At 61.1% G+C, this 12,984-nt stretch overlaps 2 protein-coding genes across 8 annotated transcripts; both read right to left on the reverse strand.

The window, feature by feature from the left end:
- Positions 1 to 32: 32 nt before the first annotated feature.
- On the reverse strand, positions 33 to 4,161 carry SFTPB (surfactant protein B). 5 transcript variants are annotated; one of them, XM_056508507.1, is made up of 8 exons: positions 4,079 to 4,161; positions 2,854 to 3,014; positions 2,192 to 2,325; positions 1,781 to 1,849; positions 1,154 to 1,252; positions 697 to 1,032; positions 191 to 295; positions 33 to 120 (listed from the first exon to the last, which is right to left on the reverse strand). In XM_056508507.1, exons 2-8 carry the CDS (start codon positions 2,972 to 2,974, stop codon positions 85 to 87), a joined length of 900 nt encoding a protein of 299 aa, XP_056364482.1. In that variant the 5' UTR covers positions 2,975 to 3,014; positions 4,079 to 4,161; the 3' UTR covers positions 33 to 84. The 5 variants fall into 5 exon arrangements, with proteins under 5 accessions (XP_056364482.1, XP_056364481.1, XP_056364480.1 ...); XM_056508506.1 differs by having other exon boundaries at positions 4,023 to 4,119; XM_056508505.1 differs by lacking the exon at positions 4,079 to 4,161 and having other exon boundaries at positions 2,192 to 2,301; positions 2,854 to 3,218.
- A 774-nt stretch (positions 4,162 to 4,935) lies between these two features.
- Positions 4,936 to 12,321, reverse strand: MXD1 (MAX dimerization protein 1). 3 transcript variants are annotated; one of them, XM_056508515.1, is made up of 6 exons: positions 12,051 to 12,316; positions 11,871 to 11,967; positions 9,080 to 9,109; positions 7,911 to 8,025; positions 7,003 to 7,162; positions 4,936 to 6,921 (listed from the first exon to the last, which is right to left on the reverse strand). In XM_056508515.1, exons 1-6 carry the CDS (start codon positions 12,121 to 12,123, stop codon positions 6,737 to 6,739), a joined length of 660 nt encoding a protein of 219 aa, XP_056364490.1. In that variant the 5' UTR covers positions 12,124 to 12,316; the 3' UTR covers positions 4,936 to 6,736. The 3 variants fall into 3 exon arrangements, with proteins under 3 accessions (XP_056364490.1, XP_056364489.1, XP_056364488.1); XM_056508514.1 differs by having other exon boundaries at positions 4,936 to 6,924; positions 12,051 to 12,310; XM_056508513.1 differs by having other exon boundaries at positions 4,936 to 7,162; positions 12,051 to 12,321.
- Positions 12,322 to 12,984: the final 663 nt, after the last annotated feature.

Below are 12,984 nucleotides of genomic sequence, written 5' to 3' on the forward strand. Positions count from 1 at the left end.
ATCATGCCCTGAAACACACCAAAACACAGAGGCCGAGTTGCATCCAAGCTTTACTGGGCAGTGCTAGGGGGTCCTGGTGCCCCCCTACAGCCAGACGTGCTCCTGGCAGTGCTGCAGGGCCTGCAAGGGGTGGAGGGGTGAGCTGGGGCTGCAGCAGATGGCAGCCCCCTGTCCCCGTGTCCCCACTCACCTGGCAGCGCTGGGCGGCCTCGGGGCCCGAGCACCAGAAGGTGGGGCCCAGGGCACAGGGGCCCAGGGGGAGGGAGAGCGCAGGGACACCGACACCTTTGGGGTCCTGTGGGGGGCACACAGCGATGAGGGGTCCCCCAAGGGTGGGGGACACCCCCAGGACCCCCCCAAAGCCCCCTCGCCAGGGCTGTGCCTTGTGGAGTCTGGCACTGGCCTCTGGATGGAGGGTGGCACTTGCTGGGAACCCCTGTGTCCCCAGGGTGACGGGACTGTCACACCCCAGGATGTGTCCCTAATGACTGTGACACACAGGTTGTGTCCCCTTGGGGCTGTGCCGGCATTTGTGTTCTTGGCACGGCTCCCGGGGACCGAGGCAATCAGGGGTGTGTCCTTGGGGCTGTGACACTCCCGGCCGCGTCCCCTCAGTCTGTAACCCTGGGGTGCGCACCCTGTCACCTCCCGGGGACCATCCCCGCCAGCCATCCCCCCCGTGTCCCCCTCACTGACACACTCCGCCAGCCGCACCACGATGGCCTCCAGCACCCAGGGCGGTGGCAGCGTCCCCACGTCCTCGGTGTCCTCGCTGCGACAGGCGAGGAGCAGGCGGCAGAGCAGGCGGGGGCCCAGGCGGCCCAGCAGCCCCTCGAGCGCCAGGGCCGCGTAGCGCTGGGCCAGGCACTGGCACGCCCCGACCACCGGCAGCGGCAGCGCCCGGCACAGCCCGGCCACCGCCGCGGCCACCGTGCCCACGGGGACAGCGGCCTCGGCCCGCGCCACCAGCGAGCGGCACATCCAGCACAGCGGCAGCGGCATCGCCGGGGACAGCCCGGCCCCACCGGAGCCCTGCGGGAGGGGACGCTGCGGCCGTGCTGGGGACACGGGCTGTGCCCCGCCAGCACCGTGGTGGCCGTGCCGATGCCCACGGGGCCACCGCCGCCCCCCCGCTGTCCCCGTGTCCCCGTACCTGCAGGTGGGCGCCGGGCGCCTCAAGGACGGGCGCGGCCGGGGCGGCCCCGGGCTCTCCGCGACACAGCTCCAGCGTGGCACAGACCTGCCAGGGCTTCTGCAGGGCAGCGCAGGGTGACCCGGCTGTCCCCACGCCCCCAGCACCCCGGGGTGTGCGTGGGTGCCGTGGTGTGCCCACTGCTCCCAGCAGCCCACATGTCCCTGAGGGCACAGTGGCCCCAACCCTCCTTGCCGTGTGTCCCCCCGCCGCCACTCACGAGGGGCTGGATCTGCCAGAGCAGGTGATGGACAAGCACCCGAACCGCGGCTGGCACGGGGGCACGATGGCAGGGACAGAAACCCTGCCACCTGATCTAGCACCACCTGTGCCAGGGCACTGACAGCGACAGCCACAGCGACAGCGACAGCCACCGCTGCCGTACTCACCACCCAGCCACGCCTGTCACCACTGCCCCATTGGTGCCACGGGTGGTGCCTCTGTCCTGCCACCTCACCACCGTGGCACCCGCTGGCAGCTGCCACCACTTCAGCCACCACCCCAGCCCACAGTGGCACACACTGCCGTGGTGACATGTGGCCCCACGGTGACACCCACAGGGGCACCTGCCCCCGTCCCCGCAGGCACCTCCGTGGCTGAGTGGTTGGAGGCCTGGTGGAGGAAGCCGAAGAGCTGCTGGCACAGGGCACAGACGTCCTGCAGGGGAGGACAGTGGTGGACATGGGGACACGGGGACACAGCAGTGTGGGACATTGGGGAATGGGGAGGAGGACGGGGACATGGGGAGGGTGAGGACATGGGGCTGTTGTGGCACAGGGATGTTGGGAGGTGGGACACACAGACATGGGGATATGGGATATGGGGGAATGGGGGAGTGGGGACATGGGGACCAAAGGGGAAAGCATGTGGACATGGTGTGGCACCATGGTGGCAGTACTGGGACCCCTGTGGAGTTTTGAGGACATACGGGAGGCACAGGGACAGAGGGAAGGGTGGAGGGACATTAGAGGGGTGATGGGGACACGGGGGGTCTCTCACCATGTCGGGATGTCCCTGGGCGAGGTGGGGGCAGCGCCCCAGGGCCCCACAGCGCAGCGCCGTCACCCAGTCCTGGCACCAGGCAGAGGGGGGCACCCCACAGCCCCCCCCTGGTGCCCCCAAACCTGTGGCCACTGTCAGCACCCAGCCAGGGGGATCTGGCAATCCAGGACCCCCCCATACACCTCCCCCAAGTCACCCCATACCAACACCAGCCCTCTTGGGGGACCCCGGCCATGGGGGACCCCCTCAATGAACCCTCCCACTCCAATACCCCATCCCGGGGGCCTCTGGCACCACGACCCCACCTCTAAACACGTACCACCCCCAAAACTCCACTCCTGCCACCATGGGAGACCCGGGTGGAAGGGACACCCCCCCATTGCACCCCCTGATACCACAGCCTGCCCCCCCATTCCTCATGGGGCACATGAGGGACATGAGGGACACCCCCTGCACACTCCATCCTAGCTGAGACCCCAAGAGGGATCCCAGGAGCTCAGACCCTCACCCTTCCCCCCTTGCCCAAGGGCAACCAGGCGTTGTGCCCCTGTCACTTCACCACAGGGTTCCTTAGGGGGGCACCCAGCTCTGGAGGTGCCAGCCCTGCAGGCACATTCAGCTCTGGGGCTGCCCCCAGGTGCGGGGCTGCAGGGCCTTACCTGGGCTGGCCCCGAGCAGGGCGAGGAGCAGCGGCAGTGCCAGGGCCATGGTGGGGGACAGGGACAGGGGCTGGGCCATGGCAGGGGACAGGGCCGAGGACAGGGACAGTGGCAGGGCCATGGCGCTGCTGGCAGGGCCGAGCCCGCGGCCTCTTAAAGCCCTGCAGGTGGGATGTGGCCCCTGGGACTGTGCCAGCAGGTGTGTCACAGCCATGGGGACACTGCCACCCCTGCCCTGCCACTCTGCTGCTGGCCCCATGCCCCTGTGTCCCCGCAGCCACGTCCTGATTCAAGGGGCCCCTGTCCCCAGCAGGGATCCCTTTTAATGTCTCCATGTCCCAAGTCCCCATTGCTGTCCCTGTGTTCCCTGCTGGGGTCCCATGTTCCCATTGTAGTCCCCATGTCCCCCTACACTTCTTCCTGTCCCCAATCTCCCCCCATCCCCTCAGCCCCCCCCATGTCCCCCCCACAATATCACCATCTCCCTCCCCTCTGCCATGTCCCCAGACCCCCATGTTCCCATGTCCCCTTTATGTCACACTCCAATCCCCACAGGCCCTTAAGTCCCCCTGTTCCTTCATGTCCCCCTGTGTTCCCCCACCCTGCCCTGTCCCTCTGAAATCTCCACTGTCCCCATGTCTCCAAACCCTCATGTTCCTGTGTCCCCCGCGTGCCCCATGTCCCCCGGTGTTATCGTGTCCCCCTCTCTGCCCTCCTGCTCTCGTCCCCCAGAGTCCCCGTATCCCCCCACGTCCTGCCCATGCCCCCAGCCCTGTGCCTCGCCACCCCCTGAGTGTGGCCCCCTGTCCCCTCCCCGCCGCTCCTCTTCCCGGCATGTCCCTCCCTGGTCACCACCCTGACCCCACTTGTCACTCGAGAGCCCTCGGCGCGGGCGCGGCTGGAGGGCGGAGCCCCACGGGGGGGGGGCACCTGCCCCAGGTGAGGCGCTGGGATGGGTCCCAGGGACCCGCCCCGTGCCCCTGTCACCCTGTGTGCCACTCCCCAGTGCCACCCCGGGCAGCTCCGGGGACACGCGGGGCAGGGGCCGGTCCAGGGGTGACCCCGGGGACAGGACAAGGGACAATGCCAGAAGCAGGAGCAGCACTGGGATAAAGCACCTGGGAGGGCTCAGAGGTGAGGATGTGGCTGAGGGGGCTCGGGGGGCTCACCTGGAGCAAAGGAGGCTCAGGGGGACCTTCTCCCCCTCCACAATCCCCATCCTCACCTGCCCGCAGCAATTCCAGCTCACGCCGCTCTTTCGTAACGAAATAATTTATTTCCTAACAATCAAACAAGACAGAAATATCCATGGACACAGCAAAGTTCTCCTAAAACACGGAATTCCTAAAAAAAAAAAAAAAAAGCACCATTCTATTGGCTTGACACAGGGTTGAGCCCAACAATGGGATATTTACAGCAGGAACGGCTGGAAATGGGATCCGTGTCCGCTCCCAGCTGCCAATGGAGCCGAGGCCGGGGTGGATCCACTGCTTGGGAAGCAGAAAGAACAGAAAAAACGACGGAAAAGCACAAATAGGAGGTGTCCCAGAGAATAATAAAGGAAAGGTTGAGTGGAGATGGGATGGCTCCACTGGAAAAATTAAAGATGAAACAAACATTTTGGTGCTTCCCTGGGGCTGGCGGTTCGGGATCTGCCTTCCATAAGGAAAAAGGAAGGAAAACCAGCCCCAAAATGGGTGGTTTTGATTCCCACCCATCCGTGCCCCATCTGACTCCCCCCACTCCCTGGATTTTTGTCACAACCTATAAAAAAGTCCTTCCTGCAGCTTATTTCGTAGGAATGCTGGTGGATCAGTGAATTCCAGGAGAAGGCTGGCACCACCATTGGGGACCTGGAGATTCCGGGTTAGTGCAGCGTTTTGGGGCTCCCGGAGCACAGCCCAACAGTGCAAAAGGCCGGGAAGGGTCAGGCTGGGATAGGAAGGGAGAAAAAAGGGGAAAAAAAAGGCATTGGGAACTCAAAAAGGCACAAACCTGCCAAAACCCCTCATTTGTGCTGAGGCCAAACCTTCAGAATGTCGAAAACCAACCAAAAATCAATGTTTTGTACCTCTGGAAGGGCCTTCCCAACGCCAGGAATCACCTGCCCACAGGGTTCTGCTGGGATTCCCCAGGTGAAGGCAAAAGCCACCTGAGCCACCGGCCCCCAAGGCTGATATTCCTCTTTTTTCTCGGCGTTTTCCATCTTTTTGCCTTTTTTTCCCTCTTTTTGATGGTGCAGGGGGTTGAGCTCAGGTGCCCATGGTCTGTGGCAATGCCAGAGGGAGGAAGATTCCAGCTTTAAAGGAAAATTCCTTATGGTTTGTTGTTTTTCTTTGTTTGTTTTGTTTGGCTTTTTTTTTTTTTTTTTTTTTTTTTTTTTTTTTTTCTCTTAGGAGCCAGCACATGGAAAAAGAGCAAGAACCTGGGGGATTTGGGCAACTTGTGGGGCTTGTGGGTGGCTTCCCACTTGCCCATATGAGCCAGGAATGGGATTGGGGTGTTGAAAAGGAAAGGAATAGGGGAAAATGAGAAAGGGGGAAAGAGGAACAGAAAAAGAGGAAAGAAGGAAAGGAAAAGCAGGAAAGGAGGAGAACAGGAAAAGAAGAAAAGGGAAACAGGAAAAGGAAAAGAGGAAAGGGGTAAGAATAAAAGGAAAAGGAAAAGGAAAAGGAAAAGAGGAAAGGGGTAAGAAGAAAAGGAAAAGAGAAAGGGAAAAAAAGGGAAAGAAAAAAGGAAGGAAGAGGCAAAAAGACAAAGGAAAGGAAAAAGCACTGGAGTCTCCTGCTGCTCATCCCCTTGCACTCCGTGGATCATCTCGATGCCTTCCAGCACCTGTGTTTCCTGAAAGGGACCAGCAGAGGGTCAAGGTTTGTATCCCAGCGCTGGGAATAGCCCTGGAGGGCTCCTTGCTGATTCCTCACGAGGGCTGGAAAAGCTCTTGGAGCAGCTCGAGGGGAAAAGGAAGGTGTTGGAAGCGGAGCTATCTACATGTCAACATTCCCAGAGCATCTCTAAAAGCAGGAAGTGATGGGAATGCTCCCTCCAGTGCACTGGGAAATGAATCCACACCACGGACAGCTCTGGCTCGGACCCCCTGCCCCCGGGGCTGCCCTCCCTGTGGTGGGTTCTGGAAATCTCCACGAGCCTGGAAACATCCTGGATGGATGGACACGATCCGGGGAGGCCCGTGGGGTTATTGCTGAGCAGAGGCATCATCTTTGTGCTGAAGGGGTGGAGAGAGTCTGTGGGCTCCCTCCGAGGTAGAAAAAATTGTCCCCGAGACTAGAAGTGTGGAAAGGGAATTCCAGGAGTCTGGAATGCCGTGCCACGGCAGGTGGGACGTCCCCTTTGGGTTTAGGGAGCCCGGAGGTGGCCAAACCAAGGGGGGAGGATGGCTCTGAGCCCCCGGAGCGCTGCTCCCCACGCCAGGAATGCTCTGGGGGGCTGGGATGGGGTGTCCCTGAATATTTAGAGTCGGGGGAAGGAACCCCCGACTGAGGCTGATCCCTGTGCCCGAAATGCTCCGTGTTCCCAGCCTGGCTCCACTCTGTCATGGATGGAAACTCCACAAAGGACCGGTTCTCTCTTCGGATCTCCTCCCGAAAACTCAGCTTTTTGGGTCCTGAGGATCAGGAACGTGATGTCACCACCCAAAAGTAGAGAAGATCGGGAATACCGGGCAGTGACAGCCTGGGAAAGAACCCAGGGAAGGCTCTTGAGGCGGCTGTTATTGCCAGGATATTCCCGGGCGCTGAGGCGTGGCTGGAATGCAGGCCCGGAGCCCCGGAGCAGCTGGAGCTGGGCTCGGGTGTTTCCGTGCAGGGAATGCTGGCAGGTCGGTGTGCTGGCTAACGGGAGCCCAAGGGCGCGGCGGCTCTTCCTAAACGCCGACAGGCAGCTTCCGGCCGCTGGCCAGCTTCGCCCTGGTCCCGCCGGAGCTGGAATACCCCTCGTCGCTGCCCAGGCTCTGGAGGCTCCCGCGCTCGTCCGAGTCGCTGGGGCTGCTGCTGCTCCAGTCCAGGTCAGCAGGGAGGTCGTCCGTGCTCTCCACATCCACATCCATCTCTTCTGCCGGAGGAACGGGAATGGCTGGAGCTCCAGCACGGCCAGGCCCCTCGCCGGCCGTCCCCCAGCGCGGGCTCTCACCTTGATCCGAGTCGGAGCGCTCGGAGGAGAGGCTGGAGCCGATGCTGTCTATCCTGACCCGCTCCATTCCCAGCTTCTCCAGCTGCCGCTGGAGGTGCCGCTGCTCCCGCTGCAGCTGCTCGATCTGGTGCAGGGCCCGGCGCTCCTGGTCCTCCAGCTTCTGCAGGGGGGACACAGCACCCTGAGCCCCAGCATTCCCTCGGGACCACTCGGCATTCCCACCACCCTGAGCCCCAGCATTCCCTCAGAACCACTCAGCATTCCCAGCACCCTGAGCCCCAGCATTCCCTCAGAACCACTCGGCATTCCCGCCACCCTGAGCCCCAGCATTCCCTCAGAACCACTCGGCATTCCCACCACCCTGAGCCCCAGCATTCCCTCAGAACCACTCGGCATTCCCACCACCCTGAGCCCCAGGATTCCCTCAGAACCACACAGGGAACACAGCACCCTGAGCCCCAGCATTCCCTCAGAACCACTCAGCATTCCCGACACCCTGAGCCCCAGGATTCCCTCAGAACCACTCGGCATTCCCGACACCCTGAGCCCCAGGATTCCCTCAGAACCACTCTGCATTCCTGGCCCAAACCACTCCGGCACAGCCACCCCCAGCTCCCAAGGGGCTCCTGTCTTCCATGTGGATTCCAATTCTTCCGGGCATCCCAGCCCAAAACCGGCTCTCTCCCAGTTATCCCTGCCTGATGTCAGTGCTCTCCCAGATACTCCAGCCCCATCCCAGTTCTCCTCCCATTATCCCAGCACATCCATTGCTCCCCCCATTATCCCATCATGATGCCAGTGCTCTCCCAGTGATCTCAGCCCAACCCAGCACTCTCCCAGCCCATGCCCCATACTGGGATGTTGCTCCCAGCTCTGATCCCAGTGCTGGATCCGGTTTTTGGGCTCACCTGGATGTGGAGCCTGGCCCTGGTGAGGAGGCTGAGCGTTGTGTGCCTCCCAGCCGACGCCCCCAGTGGCACCAGCCCCTTCAGCCTCTCCAGGCACAGCCGGAGCTGGGCACGCCTGGAACAGGAGCACACAGCTGCATCAGCTTCCTGAATGGAATCCCACCCCACTGCTGTGGAAAAATGGGGTGCTGGGAGCTAAACCCGACCAGGAGCCTTCCCAGCCACCATGGGCTTCCAGAAACTGAGAAAAAAACTGCAGCCAGGCAAAAGGAAGCCTTGGAAAAACCTCATGGATAAACCCTGCTGGCATCCTGGGCTGCTGGATGCCGCAATGAGATGCCAATGACCTCGGAATTCTGGGTGAGAATATCCACTCTTGGTCATTCTCTTCCCAAAAAGGTTCCATCTCAGGAGTGCAGTTTGGTTCCTGCCGACAGCTGAAGCTGCCCAGGCTAGCACCCAGCTGCGAATCCTTTGGAAGTGCTTCCTCTCCCTATTTTTAGTAGGAACAGCATGGTTTTGGATACAAAAACCCCAGATCCCTGCAGGAGTGCTGACCATGCCATCCTCCCTCTTCCTGTAACATCTGGGCTTTCTCCACTGTACCAGGTAGGATGTTAATGCTGGAGGGAAACTCCAGCTCCTCGACCAGATCCCTTGTTCTGCTGAAAGCAGGGATGCTCCCAGCACATCCCAGTTTCCCTGTGTCCATTACTCTGATCCCAACATGTAGGTCAGATCCTTGGGAATGGGTTGTAACACCCATCCCTGAACCGCCTGATCCCAGGCAGCTCCAAACGGATTTTGCAATGACCTGCTGGTCTTGTTTGGGATATGCTGGGAGTGAACCGGGATTTCCTCACCCAAAGGACCTTGGCATGACAACACAGGCAAAAAAAAAAGTGGGATTTATTTGGGATGAATCCCAAACTCCAACTGGCTCAAAGATGAGTCTGTAACAAGACAATTTTCCTAAATAAGTGGAGCAGGAGCTGGCTGTGGAGATGGATATCGTTCCCAACAACCAAGGACAGGGAATGCTTTAATCCTTGATGTCATTTATCCCATTCCTTCCCTCCCTCTCCCCTCTCAACCCATCTCAGGTGGAATACTCCTGGAAAGGCAATAATTCCCCCCAGTCCAGCTCCTGTCAACCCTCTGGCACTCACCTGTTCTTTTCCATTTCATTGTGTGTCGACCTGGAAAAGAACGAAGAAGTTATTAATTCCTCTGACTGATTAGGGATTAACAGTTGGGATTAACATGTGGGAATTAGCAAAGGCTGCCTGGAAAAGATGCAAACCCGGGGGCTTCCAGAGCTCCATACCCAAGGATGGTGAATGGTGTGATGCAGATGCAGAAATTGCTGGATAAGTGGCAAAAGAAGGGTCAAAAAAATGGGATTTTAAACCAGAGACTCATGTTTTAGAGCTGGGATTGGGATCAGGAGCTCATCCCTGTCCCTCGACCTGCCAGGAACATAACATGAAAAAAGCCTTCCCTGTGTCCAACAGCACAGAGCAGCTCTGGAGAAGACCCCCAACCACCAGTGACACATTAAATCCACAAATCCCCCCAAAACCCCCAATTTCCATGGACCTGGGAAAAGGTGAAAAACACAAGCTAGGGCTGACTTTCCCTCCACTGAAATCCAGAAAGAAGCCACCGGAGGCCACACAGCTCATGTTCCCAGGAATGGTGCTTAGGGAAGAGCTGCTGCCCTGCCTACTGACTTTCTAAAACCTCCAGAGGCCTCAAAAGCCCCACTCTAATTTGGGAAAAATGCTGTTATGTGCCTGAAAACATAAATGTGGGAATAACCCAGCGGCTGTTTGGATGAGGATGTCTACTGGGATGACCTCATGGGATCTGGGAGTGCTGGAAAAACAAGGGATGTCACCAAAGGGAAATAAGGGATGTCACTACCACAGCAGTGGGAGATGCTCTCCGAGGTCTCCTTTGCTTTTCCAGCAAGGTTTCCTGATGGATCACCCTGCTCCAGTGATTTTTGGCTTTCTGGCAAGGTCAGGGCCACATCTCCCACATTCCCAGAAATGCTCTATCCCAGCAGACACTTCCCACTCCAATGGGACTATCCTGACACAATGGAAGGGCTCACCTCTTTGGCTCCTGTGCAGTCTCCCCATTACATTTTTTCCTGGATAAATCTGCATGTTTCACACCCAGCCCTTTACCAAGGGGCTGCAGCCTTAGGAGTTTTTTCCTTGATTCTAAATTATCCAAACACTTCCTGAGCACTGGTACAGAGAAGGGTAAAGCTGCCATCATTACAATCATTAATTACAAATCCATCCTTTTTTCTGCCTGGATCCTTCCTGGAATAGTTGCTTTCTCTTTTGGACTTGCGTTCAACCAATATGTAGAAAGAAGGAATTAACTGATGGATTTTAATTTTTCATAAAATAAGCAGGGACAGAGGGGATGGCAGCTTCACCCCAGGGCAGGTGGAGCTCCCACATCTGTGGCTCCCACATCTTCTCCAGAGCGATCTCATGCCCAGAGTCACTGATTTGGATTCCCACCAGTTTGAACCTCAGCTGATCACCAGCTTTCCCTTCTGAATGTGTTTTCTATTCCTGAAAACTGTAACAGATTGGCCCGAAGCAAACAAAATATTTTGAGAAGCGTGTCCAGGCAGGAAAATCCCCAGATTCACCTGGAGCCTGTTTGATTGGAGCCCAGCTGCCCCCCAGGGGCTCCTGACAGCCCAAAAGGCCTGTGTGGGAGCCGCCCTGGCCCGGGGGAGCCGGGGAAGCACGGCACGGGCAAATCCAGGTGGATTTGTTCCGGCAGCTGCCAAAGGTCGGCCGCCGCGGCGTCGCGCAGCCGGGATCGCTCCCAGCCAGGGAAGGAGGGACAGATGTGCTGCCATCGGGGCCTGGCTCCTCCCTGGCACCACCACGACGTGTTGGGATGGACCTGCTGCCCCTCACAGTGTCCCCTCGGCTGGGGGCACATCCTGGAGCCAGCCCTTCCCAAAATCAGCTGAGGGTCCCCTCAGGAACGAGGATCTGAGTGATTTTAAGGTTATTTTAAGTGATGGAATAAAGCCTCCAGGATGTGGGATTTGCTCCTGGAATTCAGGGTGGGTGCTTGGAGCCGACTTCAGCTTAGAGCAAAGGAGGTTTAGGATTTAAAATCAGGGAGGAGAAATATGGAGGAACAACCGAGGAGGGATAATGGAGGCTCTGGGTGGGTTTCAGGGTGGATAACTCAGAAGGTTACAGGAGGGTCCCTTCCAGTCCTGCCAGGGCGCTGTGACAGCAGGACCTCTCTGGGCCAGTCAGCCCGGGACAGAAAGGTCCCACCCACGGTGTCACACCCGGTGACAGGAGGACTTTGGCGACAGCAGAGCCCCACCCAGTGCTGTCACACACCCAGTGACAACAGGACCTCACTGAGTCGGGTCACCTGATGATAGAAGGGTCCCCCAGGGCTGTCACACAACCAGTGACAGCAAGACCTCCCTGTCCCCCAAACACGTGGAGACAGAGGGGTGCCTCCGGCCCTGTGACACCCCCAGAGACGGCGGGGGGGCCTACAGAGCCCGGAGGGAGAGGAGTCACCCCGGCCCGGCCACAGGCCCTGTGACAGCAGGGCCGCCCCGAGCCGGGACAGCTGGGGACAGGAGCCCCCGGGCCTGGCACACCCGGTGATAGCGGGGCCCCAGCAGAGCCCGGGCACCAGGAGGGTGACCCGGGCTCGGCCAGAGGCCCGGGAACAGCGGCCTCAGCGGGCCCGGACACACGGACACACGGACACGGGAGCCCCCTGGGGCCTGTCACCCACGGGTGGTGACAGCGGGGGCTCACCGGGCCCGGCCGCAAGCTGCCGGGAGCTCCCCCGGTCAGGCCGGGCAGGGCGGGACCCGCAGCCCCACAGCGGCCGGGACATCTCGGTCCGGTCCGGTCCCCCCGCCCCGCCCGGTGCTGCCGTCACCTGCCGCCGCCGCCGCTCCTCCGGGCCTTGGCGCGGCGCCGCGGGGCCTCCCCGTCCTTCCCGCCGGGCCACAGCGAGGCGTAACCGTGCTCGGCTTCTGCGGAGACACAACGGCGGGCGCGGGTCACCGCGGGGCCCGGCCGGGCGCACCGGGGGCACCGAGGGGGGCGCGGGGGGTACCTCGCTCCCGCCGCTCCAGGAACTCGGCGGCCTCCAGCAGCATCTGGATGCCGAGGCGGGGGGGGGCGGCCATGGCGGGGCCGGGACGGGCCGCGACCGGCGGCGGGGGGGGAGCGGCGGCCTCTGCCCGCCCCGAGCGCCGCTCCGCCAGACCCCACGCGCGCCACGCCCCCGCCGCCGCCCATTGGCGGAGGCTGAACGAGGCCCGGCCCCGTCCCGCCTCTGATTGGAGGACAAGGGGAGGCTCCGCCCAGCGCCTCCACGAGCGGCGGAAAGGGAGCGTGGCCGCGTCTGAGGACGCGCCCCCCGCAAGCTGCCATTGGGCGAGAGCACCACGCCCTCCTGCCATTGGCCCGACCCTTCCCCGAGACGCCCCGCCCACACATCAGGCCCCGCCCCGCTGGCTACACGCGCTGCCCTGACTCACTTCCTGCCGCTTAGCCAATGGCGAGGCCGGACCGGGAACGGGGCGGGGCCAAGGCTACGTGGGGCACCGTGAGCCCGGCGGGGACCCCCCGGACAGCGACCCCGGGATGGGGACACAGCCCCGGGAACGGGAACCCCCGAACAGGGACAGGGACCCCGGGATGGGGACACAGCCCTGGGAACGGGAACCCCCCGAACAGGGACAGGGACCCCGGGATGGGGACACAGCCCTGGGAACGGGAACCCCCCGAACAGGGACAGCGACCCCGGGATGGGGACACAGCCCCGGGAACGGGACCCCCCTCGGACAGAGACAGGGACCCCGGGATGGGGACACAGCCCCGGGAACGGGACCCCCCGAATAGGGACAGGGACCCCGGGATGGGGACACAGCCCCAGGAACGGGATCCCCCCGGACAGGGACAGACACACCCACAGAGACGGGACCCCCACTCTTCCCACCAAGTAGCCACCCTCCTTGGTAGGGGACCCCACAGCTGGGCACAAC

Source organism: Oenanthe melanoleuca, chromosome 22 (assembly GCF_029582105.1).
Source record: "Oenanthe melanoleuca isolate GR-GAL-2019-014 chromosome 22, OMel1.0, whole genome shotgun sequence".
In the NCBI taxonomy this organism is placed as follows: domain Eukaryota; kingdom Metazoa; phylum Chordata; class Aves; order Passeriformes; family Muscicapidae; genus Oenanthe; species Oenanthe melanoleuca.

Excerpts from the sequence above, each read along its gene's own strand:
- SFTPB (XM_056508503.1), bottom strand. The coding sequence starts at position 3,112 with ATGGGGCCAGCAGCAGAGTGGCAGGGCAGGGGTGGCAGTGTCCCCATG. Across the intron at positions 2,326-2,853 it reads CCTGCTCGGGGCCAGCCCAG|TGGCCACAGGTTTGGGGGCA; the intron begins GTAAGGCCCTGC and ends GGGTGCTGACAG. Across the intron at positions 1,033-1,153 it reads CGCCCGGCGCCCACCTGCAG|GGCTCCGGTGGGGCCGGGCT; the intron begins GTACGGGGACAC and ends CCCCTCCCGCAG.
- MXD1 (XM_056508513.1), bottom strand. The coding sequence starts at position 12,123 with ATGGCCGCCCCCCCCCGCCTCGGCATCCAGATGCTGCTGGAGGCCGCC. Across the intron at positions 11,968-12,050 it reads CCTGGAGCGGCGGGAGCGAG|AAGCCGAGCACGGTTACGCC; the intron begins GTACCCCCCGCG and ends GTGTCTCCGCAG. Across the intron at positions 7,163-7,910 it reads GGGCCAGGCTCCACATCCAG|AAGCTGGAGGACCAGGAGCG; the intron begins GTGAGCCCAAAA and ends TCCCCCCTGCAG.